The 19,815-nt window shown below is 27.3% G+C and overlaps 2 protein-coding genes and 2 non-coding genes across 6 annotated transcripts; 3 read left to right on the forward strand and 1 right to left on the reverse strand.

Moving 5' to 3' along the window:
* Window positions 1-953: 953 nt before the first annotated feature.
* On the forward strand, window positions 954-8,294 carry LOC119684030 (adenosine deaminase 2). The gene is made up of 8 exons (XM_038097964.1): window positions 954-1,024; window positions 3,334-3,458; window positions 3,515-3,875; window positions 5,468-5,637; window positions 5,713-5,894; window positions 7,442-7,578; window positions 7,777-8,134; window positions 8,195-8,294. The coding sequence occupies exons 1-8, from the start codon at window positions 958-960 to the stop codon at window positions 8,292-8,294; spliced, it is 1,500 nt and encodes a 499-aa protein (XP_037953892.1). The 5' UTR covers window positions 954-957.
* A 180-nt stretch (window positions 8,295-8,474) lies between these two features.
* On the reverse strand, window positions 8,475-19,025 carry LOC119684029 (carotenoid isomerooxygenase). 3 transcript variants are annotated; one of them, XM_038097961.1, is made up of 7 exons: window positions 18,883-19,025; window positions 14,297-14,697; window positions 14,107-14,214; window positions 9,800-10,053; window positions 8,994-9,734; window positions 8,863-8,924; window positions 8,475-8,799 (listed from the first exon to the last, which is right to left on the reverse strand). In XM_038097961.1, the coding sequence occupies exons 1-7, from the start codon at window positions 18,925-18,927 to the stop codon at window positions 8,524-8,526; spliced, it is 1,887 nt and encodes a 628-aa protein (XP_037953889.1). In that variant the 5' UTR covers window positions 18,928-19,025; the 3' UTR covers window positions 8,475-8,523. The 3 variants fall into 3 exon arrangements, with proteins under 3 accessions (XP_037953889.1, XP_037953890.1, XP_037953888.1); XM_038097962.1 differs by lacking the exon at window positions 18,883-19,025 and adding an exon at window positions 15,010-15,074; XM_038097960.1 differs by lacking the exon at window positions 18,883-19,025 and adding an exon at window positions 14,775-14,900.
* Window positions 10,491-10,562, forward strand: Trnap-agg. The gene has a single exon. It is a non-coding gene; the product is annotated as a tRNA-Pro (tRNA).
* On the forward strand, window positions 12,286-12,357 carry Trnap-agg. Its single transcript has one exon. It is a non-coding gene; the product is annotated as a tRNA-Pro (tRNA).
* Window positions 19,026-19,815: the final 790 nt, after the last annotated feature.

The following is a 19,815-nucleotide window of genomic DNA, read 5'->3' on the forward strand; positions in this document are numbered from 1 at the left end:
TAGATACGTATTAAAGAAAATTACTAATTAAAATTTTGAAATAAATGAATGGATAACTCTTATTTGCAGTCGTGATATCTAATATCTAGAACTGTAAGAGACGAGTATTAAACTAGAACCTGAGTGCTGTTAATGTTCTATATAACCATATAACCCTTTTATATGTTAAAACAATTGACCAAATTTTTAGTAATGATTATAGTAAGTATTTTTTACATACTTTAATAGAAATATAAGTAATATATGTTGAATAGTTGATCAATTTTTTAAGTCTTTTAGAGTTTAATACAATTTTCTTAAACAAATTTAATCATTATTTGCGCTTTCTGCTCTAAATATCGATATGTTAGTTACTATAAACATCACTACAAGCAAATAGTCCCAGAATTTGTATTCAACTACGTCACTTCAGAAGTCAACTTTTTGTTTACAAACAAAAAGCCTATATTTAACGATAATGTGAGTGATAAAAATATATCACAACAAATTGCCTAGTGAACTTGACAATTGAAATTGATAAAGAACGTGCGCGCCCACTCATGGGGCTTGCCCCGAACTATTACTACATGAATACATCTATTGTCTCATGAATAAATGTTGCTGACGATGATGATGATGTTGCAGCTGAAACATCATTGTGTCATTCATAATTTGTTGACAATGAACTAAAACTGTGATGACTCTCGGCAACAAATTTTGTGATGACATCGCACAAGTACGATTTTGATATTTATTGTTCAGATAATGCTGTGCGAAATTTTTGTTATCAGTTAAATTGCATTCGCAAATCTGTTCGGAGTGATATCGGTCTTTGTTCACTCAGAAGTGCAAAAAGTGATATTATTTAAAAAAATCATAAGCTTGAAGGATTTATGTGTTTTTAATTGATTTAATATAGTTAATGTATTTTTAGTTTATTTTAATTAAAATTTTATTCAAGTGTTATACGCTTCTAAAATGAAGAAGTTAAGAGTTTTGGTGTTTATATTTTTATTGATGAACCTAAGCGAATCTATGGAATTATGTAAGAAAAGTACATAATATTTGATAAAAAATTCTACATTTAAGTTACAATTAAAATAAATATGAGTAAAAAAATACATCCAAAAAATGTACCCTGCATGGGAACTAATCCTTTTTTCACATTAATGTATAACAGTGCATGGTTGATAGCCTACATTGAACTTAGAATGGAAGTGCATTATTCAAAATGTAATCAAATAAATGCATTTAATTTAAATTCTGACTGAGTTCCCTGCTGTTAACATTTATAGAAATAAATTTAAATAATATTGTAGCACTGAAAATTATGGTTCACATAAAATCTGCGAAATATCTGATGATTGTTTAGCCCTTGACATTGACTCACATAGAAATTGAAAAATTCTATGTGAAGAGAATGGGAAACTATGTTAGTTTTGGACATGAAAGAACACCAATGCAAAGTTTATATTATTAAGTTTTATACAATAAATTTATATTGAAATGCATTTTTATGAGTTATATTTATTTACCCACCTATTTTCTGCATACATTTTTGTGTTATTAAAAATAAAATAAATATAATTTAAATAAAATATTTTTATGGCTTATACATGCTAGGGACTTGTGTTCAAGATTATAAAAGTCAGCTAAAAAAACCTTCCCTTAAAAGGTATTTTGTGCTTGAGTTAAATTTGAAAACAGTTTCAAGTCTTTCGAGTTTTATTTCGAAGCCCGTTGGGCCAAGATATGTCTTTTGCTAAAGATATATGTGTAAAAAAAATTTTAAATATTTTTGGATAATAATAGATTAAAGTTTTGTTTATATGATAAGTATTCATCATATATAAGTTAACACACGCGACCTCTTGTATCCTGCCTCTGTGCTTGGTTTCATTAACAGCAGGATCATGCGATATTATTCAAACGCGTGATTTCTGCTAAACGAGACATCAACTTGTTTTTCTGGAAAAGTCTCGATAGTTTTGGTGGATCTTAACTCCATGGAAGTGTACTCGTTCACTTTTTTATTTGGGCTATATATACATTATTCTGGAATACGATAATATTGCTCTCAGAATCTAATAAAATCTATTAGTTGATATTGAATTTATTAGTTTAAATAGTTTTTTTTAATTTTTTTAACTCAATCTTAGCTTCTTCTAGGCTTTCTCTTTTATTAAAATCGTTTAAGATCATAACAGCATGCTTACGAACATATATATGAATAGGTTAGCTAAAGTGGAAGAAGGAAGGGATCTTCCTCAATTAGCTAAGAAAGAAAGCTACAGAAATAAGCATTAAGCTAAGAAAGAACTAGCAATGAAATTAGCTAAGAAAGAAAAATTAAGAAATTAATTTTAACGCTAGATATATCGCTGAGTGTCTTTAAGAATGGTTTGCTTAAATGCCTAAGCGTAATTCCAGAAAAGCCTGGACATAGACACAACAAGTGTTCTGGTATGTTTTATCCGAGCGACGGTAGATATGTACTACAGGAGATACCACAAGGCAAGCCGAGCTTGCCTACATGTCATCTTAAAGTCCAGTGTCCTGTTAGAGTAAATATTAACCTAGATACTTATGATTTACTTCTATGTACCAAGTACCATTCTACAATTGAAGTATAGGGGCCATGTAGGTCTTGAACTAGCCACTGAGAGTGAATGAGTCCACTGTCGCAAAAAATGATCACACATCAACTATCAGCTGGATATACTTATAGAATTTGTACTTATAATTATAAGTATTAATTTATTTATAGTTAAATAGATGGATAGATATTGTCTCATAGAAAACTGATTTACTTAGTTCCTAAGAAGTAAACTCATTGTAATACTATAAAGAAACTTTTAAGTATGATAACTAATATCAGCAATTTTAGATGATGATTTCTATCTTTTCGAAAGAAGGATATCTTCAGTCTCTAAAATGGTTAGATATTAGATAGATTTTTTATTAGATAAATAATATTTTTTAAGTTATAAAAAGCTTTCTCTATAAACTGAAGAAATCTTTTTACATACCAATCTTCCCCATATTGCAATAAACTTGTAAAATACTCGTCTTCACTTTGCAATCAATTTTAACACAACACACTACTCTTAATAAGGTGTTCACCAATAAGAAGAAAACGTTTCACAAAAAAAAGCAATTACTTAATGTAACTAATCATTTCCCAGCCATAACACTTCAAAATCAAGCGGAAAAAAAAACCGCCGAATACTTTTTGCCCAATCCAACTCAATATATATGACATAATTCTTCAAACATATAATTTTTTATAACTTAATTTTTTAGTTCTCAGTCCACACGAATCAAACATTAACATTTGTAATTTTCACTGTACAGCTTATGAAACACTGCGTGAAAAAATTATAGAAACGGAACTAAAATCATCACTCGGCGGCAGCCTTTGGTTAACCTCAGCCGAAGAAAAAGCCAACTCTATACTTATGAATGCCAAAAGACAGGAGGTATAGTTAACCTTAATTTTTACTTTTAAACTCATTAATTTTTTTGTACACAATAGATATCTGATGGTGCCAAAAATCCTGAAAAGTATCCACCTGCAATTCATTTTTTCCAAGGAAAGCAATATTTACGCCAGAGTGAAGTTTTTCGTATTCTACAAAAAATGCCCAAAGGTGCATTTCTTCATGGACACAACATTGGCATGGTCAGTTCAAAATGGATTATTAGCAATTTAACCACATCGAATAATTTATATACATGTCGAAATGTTAATGGATTGTTGATTTTTACTTACGATCAATCGAAATGCCATAGTGAGACCCAAAATGTTTGCCTGGAACGTGTAAACGCTGAAGATAAACGTCTTTATGAACGACAATTGGAAAAACACATTAATATGTATACCATGCATCCAGAATGTAAGTGATTTAAGTATAAGATATGTTAATTTAATAATAATTTCATTAGAATATATATAAATACGTTTATTTCAAAGGGTCTGTCAAACCCTTTCATGAAATCAAAACACCATTTTAGCTAATTGAAAAGGATTCGACATTCCTTTCATTTAACTCACCTACCTTAATGCATTTATTACAATGTATGACGGTTCATCGAAGAGTATTCATTATCAGAAGCGATTATTGGCAAAATAGAAAACCGAATTGAAAAATAGTGCCGATATATAATATAATAGTTTCTATATCTAAATTTATTTTTTATAAATTCTTGAATATATTCTTATTGGAGCTTTGAAGTCGTGTTAAAAACTGAAATATCCGTGTTTTTAACTAATATTTATGAATTTTACTATATATGTGTGTACACATATATAATTTTTTATTAATTAAATTCACTTACATGCTTTAAATCTATTTACCAATTCTACCAATAGTTTCTAAAACTGTACTTTAGCTCTAAAAAAAATACATTTACTTATGTAGAGTTAATTAACATATAATGTCATATCTTTTATATATATATGCAATATATGTATATCTCAAAACCAAAACTCAAAATAGAATTCGACATTACAATCAAAGAGATCAGAAAATAGTCTTTAATGTTAACTTAATCCCATTTCTTAAAATGTTCTTTGAATTAAATAATTTCCCTCCTAAAAATTCTCATTTTTCAATTCATCATTGAAACCCTAAAATCCAGACATCGAAATATACAAAGAGTAATTTTTGGATATAGGTATATAAATAAAACAAAGCTAGGCGTGTTTAAGTATTATCTAACGGGTCACAATGGCCTGTGCTTCCATCACAATAAGATAGAATTGAAAAAGATAAGAGCTCTATTCATATCCTTTGGAACTGTTTGGCCTTATTATGAACCAGAAGAAGAACACTCGACCAATATCTCCCACTCCCATTCATATCCTTTGAAACTGTTTGGCCTTATTATGAACCAGAAGAAGAACACTCGACCAATATATCCCACTCCCATTTGATATTAGAAAATCTTTAACAGATGACATTTTGTATTTCATTCGAAGAGCTGAGTATCGTGTGTTCAGCTACAGTCAGTTTTTTAAAACAAAATATGTACCATGATTACAATTCTCCACTCGGTTTGGAGCCAGTACCCGGTTAATTTCTATTTTATTCTTTAATTTACGGATTCTGGATTCTACTAAAGTATATTTTATTATATAGTTTTTATCTTAGATCTATTAATATTTTACTTCTTATTTTTATTACTTTATCGTATATTCATTATTATTACTTTCTTGATCTTTAATTTTTTTTTATTTAAATAATTAAAAATTATTATACTTTAAATCTTTGTTAAAAAGTTTTTTATTTTATTTCATATTTTTACACATATCTTTTATTTTATATTTTGTTTTATATTTTTTTATTTATTTTAATAACAATATTTTCTTATTTTTAACTAATGCCGGCAAATGTATATAATTATGTATTATATATATATTATTTGAACATATGTATTTTTATCCAATATAAATTTTTTTCTATCTCATAATAATTTACATATAAAGCTTTGATAAGTGACACTAAAAAGATTTGGGAAAGGTTCGACAATATCTTTGTAACACTTGAAAATTTTTTGAAATATATGCCTACCTACTGTGCCTACCACAAGCGATTATTGGAAGAATTGTGCGAGGATAACATTATATATGCTGAGATAAGAACCTCATTGGCTCCGGTTAGTATTTCATAGTATATAATATATTATTATATTAAATTTAGATAAATTTTTAATAACATTTCTCAATTTCAGCTTTATGGAGACAATAATCATACATATAATACACTAGAAGTAGCTAACGAACTGGAACGTATTGTAGAAGGTTTCAAAGCAAGGCATCCAGACTTTGTAGGTGTTAAAATTATCTATTCAAAACCAAATAAAGCTACAGTAGACGAAATGGCACAACGATTTGTAACTTTTAAACAATTACAGTAGGTATCGCCTGATCTAGGAACATATTTTATAAATTTATTAATATCGATTAAGAAACCTTTCTTATAAATAATTTAAATTATTTATAAATTCCAACTAATATACACTGATATATATTTATTAAGCAGACTATTCAATTATGTATACACTCTTTTTTGGTTTAATTAATTAATGCTGAGCATAGGAAGGAACCTTAGTTACACAGTTGACTTATATAAGTATATAAGCAATAGGGTTTGTTGTTGAGGTTAGTCCTCCGTTTTTAAGTAACCAGGGGTAGATAATGGTTTGTTGAAAATAATAAAGGCAAAATGTAGATATAGAGTTTAAGCAGTAAGCGATAGAGATTCAGTTACAACATCACAAGAATAGAAAAGAGGATAATAATGATGAGTTTTGAATAATATATCGAAGATGTAACAACATAAGAACTGAGTGGGTATTGGGTATAGGATAACAGAGAGTGATAAAATTATTCAGTTACGATATCACAAGAAGAACAGAGATGAACTTTTTTCTCTTCCTGGTTAGTAGAAAGTAAAATTAGTGAGATATTATGAAGTCAGAATCGAGTGGTGTGAGGTGTCAGCTAACAGACCGTGATAAAGATATACAGTTACAAAATCAAGACTAGAGGAGAGAGGGAATTAAGGATTTGCATTAAATAAAACAGATAAAATGTTATTAAAGAAACATCTAGTAGGTATACATAAGCTAATGGTAAGCTTATATATATATGAATAAAATTATTCAGCTACGATATCACAAAAAGATATCACAAATTTTCTTTCTTCCTGACTTCTAGGTAATAAAATAGGTAAAATATAAAGTGAAAACCGAATAGCTGTGTGGTATTAACTTCCAATATGTGGTAATGTTGCACATCTACATCATAAGCTTTGAAAGAAAAAGACAACAAAATAATTATTAATTAATTAATTTATTAATAATAATTTATTAATAAAAAATATAATGTACTGGATCTGCTTTACAAAAGATAATTATTTATAGTATTACTTTTCATTTTCTACATTAGTGAGATGAACATTATTAGTAGTGTGAAGAACAACCTATCTGTAAAGAAAAATTTATCTCCAAAGAAAGATCTTTTTTTAAAAAAAAAAATGTTTCTCTAAAGAAAAATCTATGTCTAACCTATGCCTAAATGCTTAAAAAAAACCATATTTTAAGAAAACCTATCTATCAAATAATATCTATATCTGAAGAAAAATCTATGTGTGAGATATGTGCTTGGGTTACAATATAATTGTGAAGTAAAATTTTTATCTGAAGATTTTCTTTATCTTTATCTTTAACTGGTAAAACGTACTTGTGAAGTATATTAATTCATTATATAATAAATAACATTTGGGGTACGTAAAATAGCTGTACCGATGGGTTCAGCTATTTCTTTTACATAATAACTGAACTCAGTTAATAGATTGTAAATAAATTTTAATACGAAAATAAATTGTAATTATTTTTATATACTTAAAATATTTTAATTTCAAATAATTAAATTTTTTTAATAATTTTTATTGCACAGCGATGCTAAACCTAATTTCATCATTGGTTTCGATTTAATTGGAAATGAAGACCTAGGTGATCCATTGCACAAATTTGTCAATGAACTGAATGATATGCCACCCACTGCAAACTTTTTCTTTCACGCCGGTGAAACGAGTAAGTGTAGATAAAATCATATTTTATATCTCTATTAAGAATATCTCTATTCAAAATATCTCTATTAAGAATATCTCTATTAAAAATATCTCTATTAAGAATATCTCTATTACATATAAATAAAATATATTTAGAATTACATACAATTGTCAACATTATGCATAAATATCTTTATAATATACATATGAACATCAATAGATTGGCATGGAAAAACTGATTGGAATCTAGTGGATGCATTACTTTTAAATACTAAACGTATTGGTCACGGCTTTGCGGTGGCAAAACATCCACAATTATGGTCAACAATCAAAAAACGAAATATAGCAATTGAAGTTAATCCATTAGCGAATCAAATAATGGGTTACGTATGGGATTTAAGGAATCATCCTGCCGCATTTCTAATTTCAGAAAATTTTCCTATCATTATTTCAGCCGATTATCCAGGCGTTTGGAATGCTAAAGGCTTAAGTTATGACTTCTATTATGCATTTATGTCTTTAGCACCAGCTGAAGCTGATTTAAGATTTCTGAAACAATTGGCACTTAATTCTATAAAGTAACAATAATTTAATTTATAATTTAATAGAAAAATGTTAAAATATTATCTTATCTATAGGTATTCAGTATTAACATCAGAGGAGCGTCGTAAAATCAATCGAGTATTTAAAAAGAAATGGGATGAATTTATTTACAATGTTGTTAACTTAAAATTTTAATTTATAAATTTTATATATTCTTTTAATTATATTATATATTTTAATATATTAAAAAAATAAAAAATTATTACAATTTTAAAATACTTATTTTAAAAAACTATAATAACAAGTATATACATTTGTTACTATATTTATATAGTTTTATTTGTATTACTTTTAGTAAGATAATTTAGAAAAAATAACTATTATAACAAATACATATTATTTTGTATAAAATAAAACTACTACTTTAAACAATATCCTTGGCAAACCAACCATGCAAACATTTAGGTACCGGACCATCTGCATGAAACTCACAACGACCCAATTCAGTCCACGTTCTGGCACATAGCACTAATAGTCCTACATAATTATCTTTTAAGCCACCCCAAACCATTGAAGCTAGCACGACGCCATCATCCTCAAATTGTGCGTTGGGGGCTGCCACAAATACCGGTTCACTAGGATAACAATTGTTTTCGCACCATGTTTGACAAGTTTTATTAAATAGATCTACCTTTATAAGCTATATAAAAAAGAAAATTTAAAAAGATTAATCAACATTCAAACAACATAATATTTAGCATACCGTTCCAGGATTGTCGGCATCTACATCGGAACTAATAGCATAAAAGTAACGATATTTTTTACCTACAAATAGTAAAATATTATATATATATTAATATCATATCAATTTGTGAATTATTTAAATAGATTTACCTAAAAATCTCTCATAATTAATACGTGGAGTTTCACAACCTAAATCACACAACAACTCTGGTCGTACAAAGATAGTACGATCTGACATTTGATAGGCCTCTGCTTTCGTAGTTTTGAGTGTAACCAAATTAACGAGTTTTTCGTAATTAATTTGTTTGGATTCATTTGACAAATTTTGTTCACTTAAACCACCAATTTGTATTTGTTCTTTTCTATTTGTGGCTATGTAAGTAACATCCTCATGTTGAGATTCTGAATGTTTCAGTTTAGGTTGCTGTAAACGTGCACTAATTCCAGAGAGAGAAAAAGATTTCACAAGCTTTTTTCTACTACCACAACGTTCAGTAGTAGGAACATCTATATTACTACCTAATGGCAATACAAAACGTAAGGGACGACCACGGAACAAAGATGCATAATTAGGATTTGTTTGCATATTCATAATGGATTCCAAATACATGCAATTTATCATCTCAGGATCTTTGTAACAACATATGTCGATAACCACATGATTATCCTCCTCATATTGATTCACGATATGTAAATAAAAGAATGCCTCCGAATGGAAAGTGTAACGAACTTTACCAGTTTTACGTTCCATTAGATGGAATAATGTCGGTTTATTTTCAAACCACTTTAAACATGAACATAAATTTTGATTGTAGATTTGAGCCTTAACAAATTCTGTTAATGATATGGAAAGGGGTTGTTCTACGATTACGAAATAATTTTCGGTTATACCTGAAATTAAGAGAAATTACATTGGTAATTATATAAGCATTTAATAATGAAGTTAGAAATCTTACCAAATGTATGCATATAACCAGGATGTAGTTTCCAACGACATGGCACACTCCCCACTACATAAACATCTTCAAACATACTTTCACCGTGTGGAAAGCAAATTATATTGTATGTTGGTCCTGATCTAGAAGCGGCCATACCCAAATTATAAACTGTACCATTTGGTAAAACATGTGGATGAGATGTATGATTTATAACACCAACAAAATCGCTTACACATACCCGTGCTTCAGTTGCCAATGTCCGAGGATTTACTCTGAAAATAAAAAGAGATATTATTTATTAAAGCTAATGTCAATTGTCTAATACTAAGCTTACACTACGTCTAATTAAACCTCTTTAGAATATTTTTATATGGATTCATATAGCTTTGGTGTGGATTTTGAATGAATAATGACACATATTACTTTACCGAGTTAAGTTAAGTAGTCTAAACACAACATAAAATAGACTTAATCTAAAATAAACTTTCAAATTGTTCTCACTATTTTAAACTATTGACAATAGTAATGAGTTAATATACTATATTGTATATAATTAAATATAAACAGCGATGTGTCAATAAAGCTGGAGTACTTCTAATGTAACTTGGCCCCAAAACAATCAAAAAACTCTAAACTACAAATAAATCCATTAATAACTTTTTATTTTATTGAACACTTAAATACACATTTTGAATCGCGTACAAACACTGGCTCGTTGGTCTAGGGGTATGATTTCCGCTTAGGGTGCGGGAGGTCCCGGGTTCAAATCCCGGACGAGCCCAAGTCACAATTTTTTTTTGTAATTTACAATTTATTTTACATAGTATACATCCTCTGCCTAAATGTAAGTCGATAAAGTCCCAGTGACTATTCCAATCATATGAACAGTATAGATTTATTGTGAAAACCAGTGTAGTCGGGAAATGAACAAAAATTTGTTAGATATATCTGTTCATACAAAACAGCTTCAAATTATTATGTTTTATATTTTTAAATAAATCTATAATTATATTAAAAATAAATAAAAAAGAATTAAATAAAAGAATTAAATAAAAAAAATAAATAAAAAAAATAAATAAAAATATATAAAAACAAATAAATAAAAATATATAAAAACAAATAAATAAAAAAAATAAATAAATAAAAATATAAATAAAAAAAAATAATAAATAAAAAAAATAATAAATAAAAATAATAATAAATAAAAAAAAATAAAATAAATAAAAAAATAGTATATATAAAAAATAATAATAAATAAAAAAAATAATATATAAAAAAAATAATATATAAAAAAAATAATAAATAAAACAAATAATAAATTAAAAAAATAATAAATAAAAAAAATAATAAATAAAAAAAACAATAAATAAAAAAAAATAATAAATAAAAAATAATAATAAACAAAAAAAATAATAAATAAAAAATAATTAAAAATTAGTAATAAATAACTAAATAAAAAATATGTAATAAATAAATAAATGAAAAATGTGTAATAAATAATGAATAAATAGTGAATCAATAAATAATAAACAAATAGAAAGTCAATAATAAATTAAAATAATTATGATATGTAACTAATAAATAATTAATAAACTAATAATAAATAAATATTAAATAAACAATAAATAATTTATAAGTATATTATAAATAAATAATAAATAAATAATAACTCAATAATAAATAAATAATAAATAAATGATAAATAAATAATAAATAAATAATGGATAAGTCATGAATATATTATAAATAAGTAATAAATAAACGATAAATAAATAATAAGCAAATGATAAATAAATAATAAATAAATAATAAATAAATGACAAATAAATAATAAATTAATAATGACTAAATTATGAATGAATTATAAATAAGTAATAAATAAATGATAAATAAATAATAAACAAATGATAAATAAGTAATAAACAAATGATAAATAAATAATAAATAAATAGTAAATCATTAAATTTTAAATCGATAAATAATAAATAAATCGAAAATCAATAAATAGTAAATAAATAATAAAATCTCAACAAATATTTATAGCTTAGTTTTATCTTATAATTTTCTTCAAATATATATATATAACATTTTTAATCATTTATAAATGAAGTTCAACTAATTATTTAATTATATTTTTATTTTTTTCTAATTGCATATTTTTACTTGTCCATAAATATGATATAATTTATTATATCACTTTATAGATATTTTCTATGACAACACTCACAAAAATTATACAGACTACCACAAAAATTAATAAAAACAATATAGATACATATATATAAATAAATATCTTATAAAATTAAATGGCATATGTCTAAATTTTAATTAAATTTATATGACGTTAATTTTTAAATATACACTCATTTAAAATAATCTATAAGCTATAACAGTGTTGGTGATTTTTTACAGTGTGTTGGCAACTCCACACATACATATTGGATTAATATCTTTACTGGTGCTTTCCAAACACTACATCAATATTGGACAAAAGTATTCCAACTGGCTCGTTGGTCTAGGGGTATGATTTCCGCTTAGGGTGCGGGAGGTCCCGGGTTCAAATCCCGGACGAGCCCAAGTCTAAATTTTTTTTTTTAAATTTTATTTTTTTAATATTTTATAACTCTAATTAATTGAATTAATAATTTTGAATTAAAAATAACATATGTGGTATTAAGACCATTGTTTATTAATTATGTGAAAAAATATCTCTTTGTGTAGAAAAATCTGTCTGTAAAAGTAATATCTATCTGTAAAGAAAAGTCTATTTACAAAGAAAAATCTTTTTGAAAAGAAAAATCTTTTTGTAAAGAAAAATCTTTTTGTAAAGTAAAATCTATTAGTAAAGTAAAAAGTATCTGTGAAGAAAAACCTATAAGTGAAGTATAAATATAGTATTTCTAAAGTAAAAGATATCTATGAAGTAAAATCTATATGTGATTGAAAATGTACCTATGAAGTATATTAGCTCTACTACTTTCAAGAAATAGTTTTAGAAAATGCTGTTGTTACGCATATATGAAACTTTTTGATTGCCCGGCTTTTCTACAGATCAGTAGAACAAAACTGAGTTGACAGTGTTTAACCCCGCCTATAATAAGAAACATGTCTATGAAAAATATTGTGGCTTTCTTTCAACAGTCAAAATATTTTCTGTCCAGTTATTAACTGTTGAAGTTCAAAAAGACTATTATAATCAAATTATTCTACTGTATTGGAAGATTAAACTTTTATTATCTATTTTTCTACTTTTCTAATTTTGTAAACAAAAATCTATATTATATGTTATTCACACGACAAACTTAAGTGTGCATTCACACTGCATTTTTGCTCTTCGAGCAGCTATAAAGAGAAATTTTAGTAAAAAATGTGAATAAGAAAGAAACAAATAAACGATTTCTGCATTAATGCTACAATAACCCAAAAAAGTTGCTATAAAGCGCCTAAATATAAAAGTGAGAAACAAAGTAAAAGGATTTCTCTACCCTTCTTAACGTAAGAAAGTTTGAAGATAGTTTCAAAACTTAAGATGAGCAGTTAGTAAACATTAATTGCATCTAGTGAGTATGCAGTGAATAGAAAACATTTTTTTGGAAATGTGTGTATTATCAGTAAATTATAATGTCAAAGGGGATCTCTCCCTATACCACTTCTCCTAGACATCTTACTGATAATGTGTATTATATTAATATTTTCCAAATACAAAATAATATTAAATCATAGTAATCAAACCTAGATTTCGTACTTTGAAAAAATTATACAAACAACAAATAGATGGATGTTCAAATTAGATAGATTTGCAATTAGAAAACTAATTTGAATAGAACCGAAATCGCCAACATTATATCCCTTATTATTATTATTAAAAGAAAGGATTATACACTAAAAGATCTATTGTGCCCCTTACTCGGGTGAAATATAAAGCCAACCTTTCTTGAATTTTTATGGTCCATGAAATACTCTCCTAGGTGTTTCTTCCGCTTGTGCATTAGTGCCGGGCACTCATCTAGCATATCCCTTGTAATCGGTCATTGTGAAAAGCCAGTCATGCACTTAGAGTACTGGCCGAGAAGATAACGAAAAAGAAAAGAATCTCTTATCTACTACGCAGATGTCTAGTCCTAACAAGATGAAAGGCTACAATTCTTAGATAACCATTTTTTGAAAACCCCGAAGAGCTACTAGAAATTTATGTCACCAAGGAACAAATCATTAAAAAAGGAAGAAACTTAAAACAAGTCTTCCAGATTAATACAATGGACCCATAGGTGGTCTACGTGGAGTTTACCGCAGCCTTGCATAAGAAATACACAAAACAATCTTACCTGTGTATAATTGGAGCTTCTGTAAACGTATAATATTCATCACCAAATGGATATATAGAAATCATAGTATTATCGGATGCACTATCTGGTCGAAAAATTGCTGATACTCTGTTTAGTAAAAATAGTAAAAATAGTAAAATAGTAAAAATATTAAGAATTATATAAATTACACAAACGAATAATAAATTACTTATCAAATATCGAGTGACATGGATCCGGTACAGAAGCTGTTCCAAATCCCGTCACAACAATACGTTGAGCAGTCGAATTTTTCTTCAATGTTTCTGTTTGTATAAATCGATTCTGGTAAGTAACATGACCATTTTTAATAGCAAAACGATGCAACAACGCTGAGCAATCAAATAAATGTTGAAAGCTCATATCTCCAACTTTCCAATTACCCGGTCCATTACGTAGTAAACTGCCATTTAACCATTTTGGTATGTGTCCGTCGACATGTCCCTCAATCGGTTCAATAATTTCACGTTCACATGAACGCAGCCAAACATCTGAGGCACAATTTGGATAACAACAGCCTCCGCCATCGATACGCTTTGATTCTGGATCATGTGTCTTTGGATTATATTTTATCTGTAATTGAAAATAAAAAATAATATAGATTTAGGAAGTTCTTTACATTTTATTCTATTTATAAATTATTGTAGCACCTTTTTTGCGTCATTGGGAACATAATTTAAATATAACCAAGTGTATAGATATTTTGACTTTGAAAGGTAAATAATCGCACCGACGACTAAACAACAAATTACTGCCCCAAATAAAAACATTAATATTGTTTGTTAAAAATCTATTGTGAAAGATATATACATACATATGTACAAAATATGAACCTTTAATGCAAGGCCAACCTAAAAATTCAATAACCACAACGGAAAAACTTACTTCATTCATTGAACGCAATTGATTTTTACATTCTTTCAACAATTTCACAGTGAATATAGTATTATTTATAAATTAGCTAATATTTTAACCTTTATCGAAAAATTTAACATTGAAATTCCAACAAGGATTAGCTGCAGTCGTGTGCGAGCTTTGAAATACAACGCGCACATAAGTAGGAATTATCCGCTTAGATTAACCATACATACATAGTCGCTCAATACAAAATTTCTTCTCACAGTTCAGTACACAAAAAGAAAGTAAAATATTTTTACTTTCTTTACTTTTCCCACATTTTCCAAAAGCCGGAAAGTGTATATCTTATATGGCGCACAACATTTTCAAGTGCAGCAGCAAGTGTTGGGTCTCACAGGAGATTTTTTCCTTCCTTCTAGTATATGCAAGGTCAGTTATGTTTTCGTTACTTTCAGGAAAATAATAAATACACTGAAAAAAATATTCCCTTTTTATATTTTTATATGAAATTTAATAATAATGGAAACCATTTTAAAAATAGATACTACATATAAATATTTTTATATAATTATAATTCTCAAGAGCTGTTAGATAAATTGGTGATAACTGCACTAGTATAGAGAGTATTAAATACAAAGAAGGTACAGGCTTCCAATGTGCGAAGCAGTACGATAATAAGACATATTTTGTATATAGCCGAAACCCAAATTATTAAAAGACATTAGACTAGCTCTAATCTGAATCAGGAGAAGAAAGACATACGACTCCTTCAATGAAAGCCTAAATGACATCTATGGGGGATTTTCTAATAATTATTTATTATCCTCCATAAAATCCTCCATAGATGTCATTTAGGCTTTCTTGAAGGAGTCGTATGTCTTTATTCTCCTGATTCAGATTAAAGCTAGACAGTCACAGAGGTCTTCGAAATTTTTTCATATGGTGACTTTACAAAAATTTAGAAAAAATGATTACTCATGTTGGAAAAAAATATTTGAAAAAAGTCCCTTAAACAAGAAGATAGCTTATTGACTAATATCAAAATAATATCCTATGGGAACTTTATACCCTTCAAAATTACTTTAATATAGAAGCTTCTGCTGTTTGGTGAATTTACAAAAAAGAAAAAAAGGATTTTTTAGGTTGAAAAATAAATATTTGAACACTTAAACAAAAAGACAGCTGAATGAATAATATCGAAAGTGTTCCCTATGGGATCCTTACACCCTTGAATTTACAAAAATTAAAAAAAAACATTTCCTATGTTAAAAAAATGTATTTGAAAAAAAAATCCCTTAAACATAATGACAGTTAATGAGTAGTATCGAAATTTTCCCTATGGGAATTTTACACCCTTCTAAATTTCACCTTCTGCTGTTTGGCGGAATTGCAAGAATTGAAATAAATAATTGTTAAAAAAAAAATGTGTCTTAAACAAAGTAAAAAGCAAAGACAGGTTCAGTAAACAGGAATAGCTTATAGATTTTGTTATTTGGAATGCAGACAGCTTAATTATGTTTGACGCTTTTAGACCAATTATACGATGTAATTAAAAAAAAAATTTCGAATAACATCACGAGATCCTATTAATTTATTCCAAATTTGAAAAAATTACTTCCTGAAAATAAATTCCCATCGAATTCAGGCATTATCTCTACTACCGGTATTACTAGTCTCTGTTAGAATCGCAAGGAATACTATTTCTTTGAATACTATTTATATTAAATAATAAATTTAAAACTTTCCAAAAATTCAACGCGTTATTTTACTTATCACAAACTTATCAAACAGCCCTCATAACTTTAACAACTTCAGAAATTATAACTTTTACCTACCCCACCATTGTAATGTAGGGTGTAATACGAAATTGTATAGTGATATTTTTATTCTCAGAGATATTCAATTACTTGCAATAATAGAGATAATACAAAGTTTATGTGGTGATCTAGATGTTTTAACGAGAGAGGCTGAGCCGTTCTGAAAAATTTGGAGCCTGTAGGCGAATAAAGACACTGCGACAATAACAAATGCCTATAAAATAGCCTTGCACCCTAGAGCACTTTAGCATTAAGAACAAGACAGCACAGGAAATAAGTAGAAGAGACAATGTTTGCTTGAACTTTTCTAAACATAATAAGTCATTACTTGAAATGTATACACAAAGTTAAATAATCTTAGTAAAGATTTTTGTAGAAGTTGTCATGTCATGATGGGGGTCCGAAAAAATAATTCATTATTTACTATGTCCTGACAACTCTAAAACCTATCATTTAGCCAAAAGTGGCACATCGCATTCTAATTTAGTTAAAATATATCTGATTTGGGAGTCTCTTCAGATTCAGTAAAAATGGCTATAAGTACAGTATATTTTAACTTCGCAAATCAAAAATAATACAGGTATTACACGTATCCACCAAATATGCGTATATATATATTCAAAAAATTCAAAAATTTTATTAATAAAAAATAAATACAAATTTTGTTGTTACAATTCACTACTGGTTGAAACCTCTCTATAAAATACAAAACTTTCCAGTAAGTAAAATAGTCACAACCATCATAACTGACGTTAAAATCAAATTTAATATATATAATATTTGGTATCACAATGGTCAGTTTCACATTGTGAAATTATAATATCACAATGGGTACCAAGTCTCGGGCGTTAATGAACCGCTCTCAAGATATGCTGTCACATATACCTTACCTTACGAATATAAGTCAAAAAATCACTTGTTTAGAAATTCTCAATATCACATGAAAGTATATTTTCATGCACAAACATCTTCTTCTTGGCCCAAAACAAATCTGGGAAGTCACAACGCTGTGACTAAATGTCTTATTTCTATCATATTATATAATATATTATATGGAATATTAAAACTGATATAAATTTAAAAAAATTAAAAAAACACAGCTATAAAGTCTAAAAATATTTTAATAAGGAAGAATTAGTTTTATAAGAATAAAATAAGTAGTGATATTTTAAGGTATCCGAAATAGTTGTATGCTCTCTCAAAGCACATACTTTATTAGAACATTTAAATTTTGGATTCAATAATTTCAGGTTATTCATTTTTTATTTGAAAATAGATTTCTTGCCGAAGGACATAAAAATTGCAACGACTCGTATGTCCTTATATATAGTTTTATTAATTAAACCACTACAAACAATTTTTACGATTGAAATCACTGTCTTTCAATCACTATCTTTATTGTCACTATCTTTATTGTCACTATCTTTATTGTCACTATCTTTATTGTCACTACCTTTATTATCATTATCTTTATAGTTTAATAATTACACCTAATATTTTATTAATAACGGACGTGTAATTTGGTAAATCAAAAAAATTAAAAAATCATGATTATAATAATTATATTATTAGCCGTTAATTAATGTAAATAGTTAATGCAAATAGTTAACATAAAAACCAAGAATTCAGTCCATCTGTAATTACTTAAAGATAATGGGTTATCTTTAAGTAATTACTTAAATTATTTAGATACTTAAATGAAGAGGTGTACTTCTTTAAATGTATTTGTGTATATTTTTAAATTTTTTAAAGAAGTAACTTTTTTAAACTTAATTATTTCTTCTATAAGCTACGCTTCTTATGAAGACAAAGAAGCTTTTTTTTATTTTTTTTTATTTTATCTTGTTTTTTTTTTATTTTTTTTTTATTTTTTTTATTTTTTTTATTTTTTTTTTTTTTATTTTTTTTTTTTTTTTTTTTTTGCTGTTTGAATCCTTCTTACTTTTAAAGAAGTAGTACTTTTTAATCTCCCCAAATAATAACTTATTAAAATTTCTCTATTAACACAAAATTATATTTTAAATTTTATTTTATTTTAGAATTTCAATAGTAATCTAACTTTTAAAGTCCACACTTAACTAACCGCAAAAATATCCCGAACGAAACTCTTTATCACACCATCGGCCATCTTCAAGGAAAAAACTGAAGTCAAATGTTAAGTACAAAACTCCTCTTTATTTCCCAAGACAACGAATTTAAATTTTAAGACGATTTGAATAAATTTGTAGGTAATTTGTTAATTTAAGTAAACTTTTAATTTTATGAGTTGTTGCAAAATTTCGAAACGTTCGCTCCGTTTGAAATCAAAACGCCGAATGAAAAGTTTAAAATTGTTTTCCGCTTTTAGTGTCCATCAACCGTTCGAGAACCGAAACGCAAATGTTTGCTATAAGCTGACAGTCCAGCAGTCGGTTACCTGCTAACTAACTGCGCGTACTACCCCCACCCGGTAGTGTGCCACTGTAGGCAAACTAATATTCATTGGCATAACGGAATAAATAAGCTATGTTTTGATTGACAGTTGTTTGTCTACAAATTTAAATTAGTCGGAGTGCAAAAAAACTGGGGCAAAAAAGTCCAACGGCAAGGCAGTCTTGACCAAAGGTAAAACCACCGGAACGACTGCCAAAAACTCACCACCCCTCAGAATAGAGTAGGTAGTTTTAGTTATTCTGCAACGTTCCAAGCATTTCTATTATTCATAAATTGTCTTTCAGGTTTCACTGATATTTTTCGCTTTTATTATTTCAACGATTTTAACGTTTGCTGCTTATATTATTTTATGACAACGCAAAAATATTTCAATATTTCGAACAATTCATATGTGTACGTTCCCTACTCCCTCTTCCTAATTTAATCTATTAGCAGTCGTTAGTGTTCTATTTAGCAATAAACTCGTAAGTAAACCTGACAAATTGATACATTTGCTAAGATAATGCGTTGAATTCACACATTTGTTAATTGAATTACAATTGGAAATATAACAGTCAAACCAATACATAATAATAAATATTCT

This window comes from Teleopsis dalmanni, chromosome 2 (assembly GCF_002237135.1).
Source record: "Teleopsis dalmanni isolate 2A chromosome 2, ASM223713v2, whole genome shotgun sequence".
Classification (NCBI taxonomy): Eukaryota; Metazoa; Arthropoda; class Insecta; order Diptera; family Diopsidae; genus Teleopsis; species Teleopsis dalmanni.

What these genes read in the sequence shown, in the direction of transcription:
- LOC119684030 (XM_038097964.1), top strand. Translation starts at nt 958, where the DNA reads ATGAAGAAGTTAAGAGTTTTGGTGTTTATATTTTTATTGATGAACCTA. An exon ending in TAAGAACCTCATTGGCTCCG is followed by an intron (nt 5,638 to 5,712) that starts GTTAGTATTTCA and finishes TCTCAATTTCAG; the next exon opens with CTTTATGGAGACAATAATCA. An exon ending in CTTTCACGCCGGTGAAACGA is followed by an intron (nt 7,579 to 7,776) that starts GTAAGTGTAGAT and finishes GAACATCAATAG; the next exon opens with ATTGGCATGGAAAAACTGAT.
- LOC119684029 (XM_038097960.1), bottom strand. Translation starts at nt 14,894, where the DNA reads ATGTTTTTATTTGGGGCAGTAATTTGTTGTTTAGTCGTCGGTGCGATT. An exon ending in TGGTTATATGCATACATTTG is followed by an intron (nt 9,735 to 9,799) that starts GTAAGATTTCTA and finishes TCTTAATTTCAG; the next exon opens with GTATAACCGAAAATTATTTC. An exon ending in ATGCCGACAATCCTGGAACG is followed by an intron (nt 8,800 to 8,862) that starts GTATGCTAAATA and finishes TTTTTTATATAG; the next exon opens with CTTATAAAGGTAGATCTATT.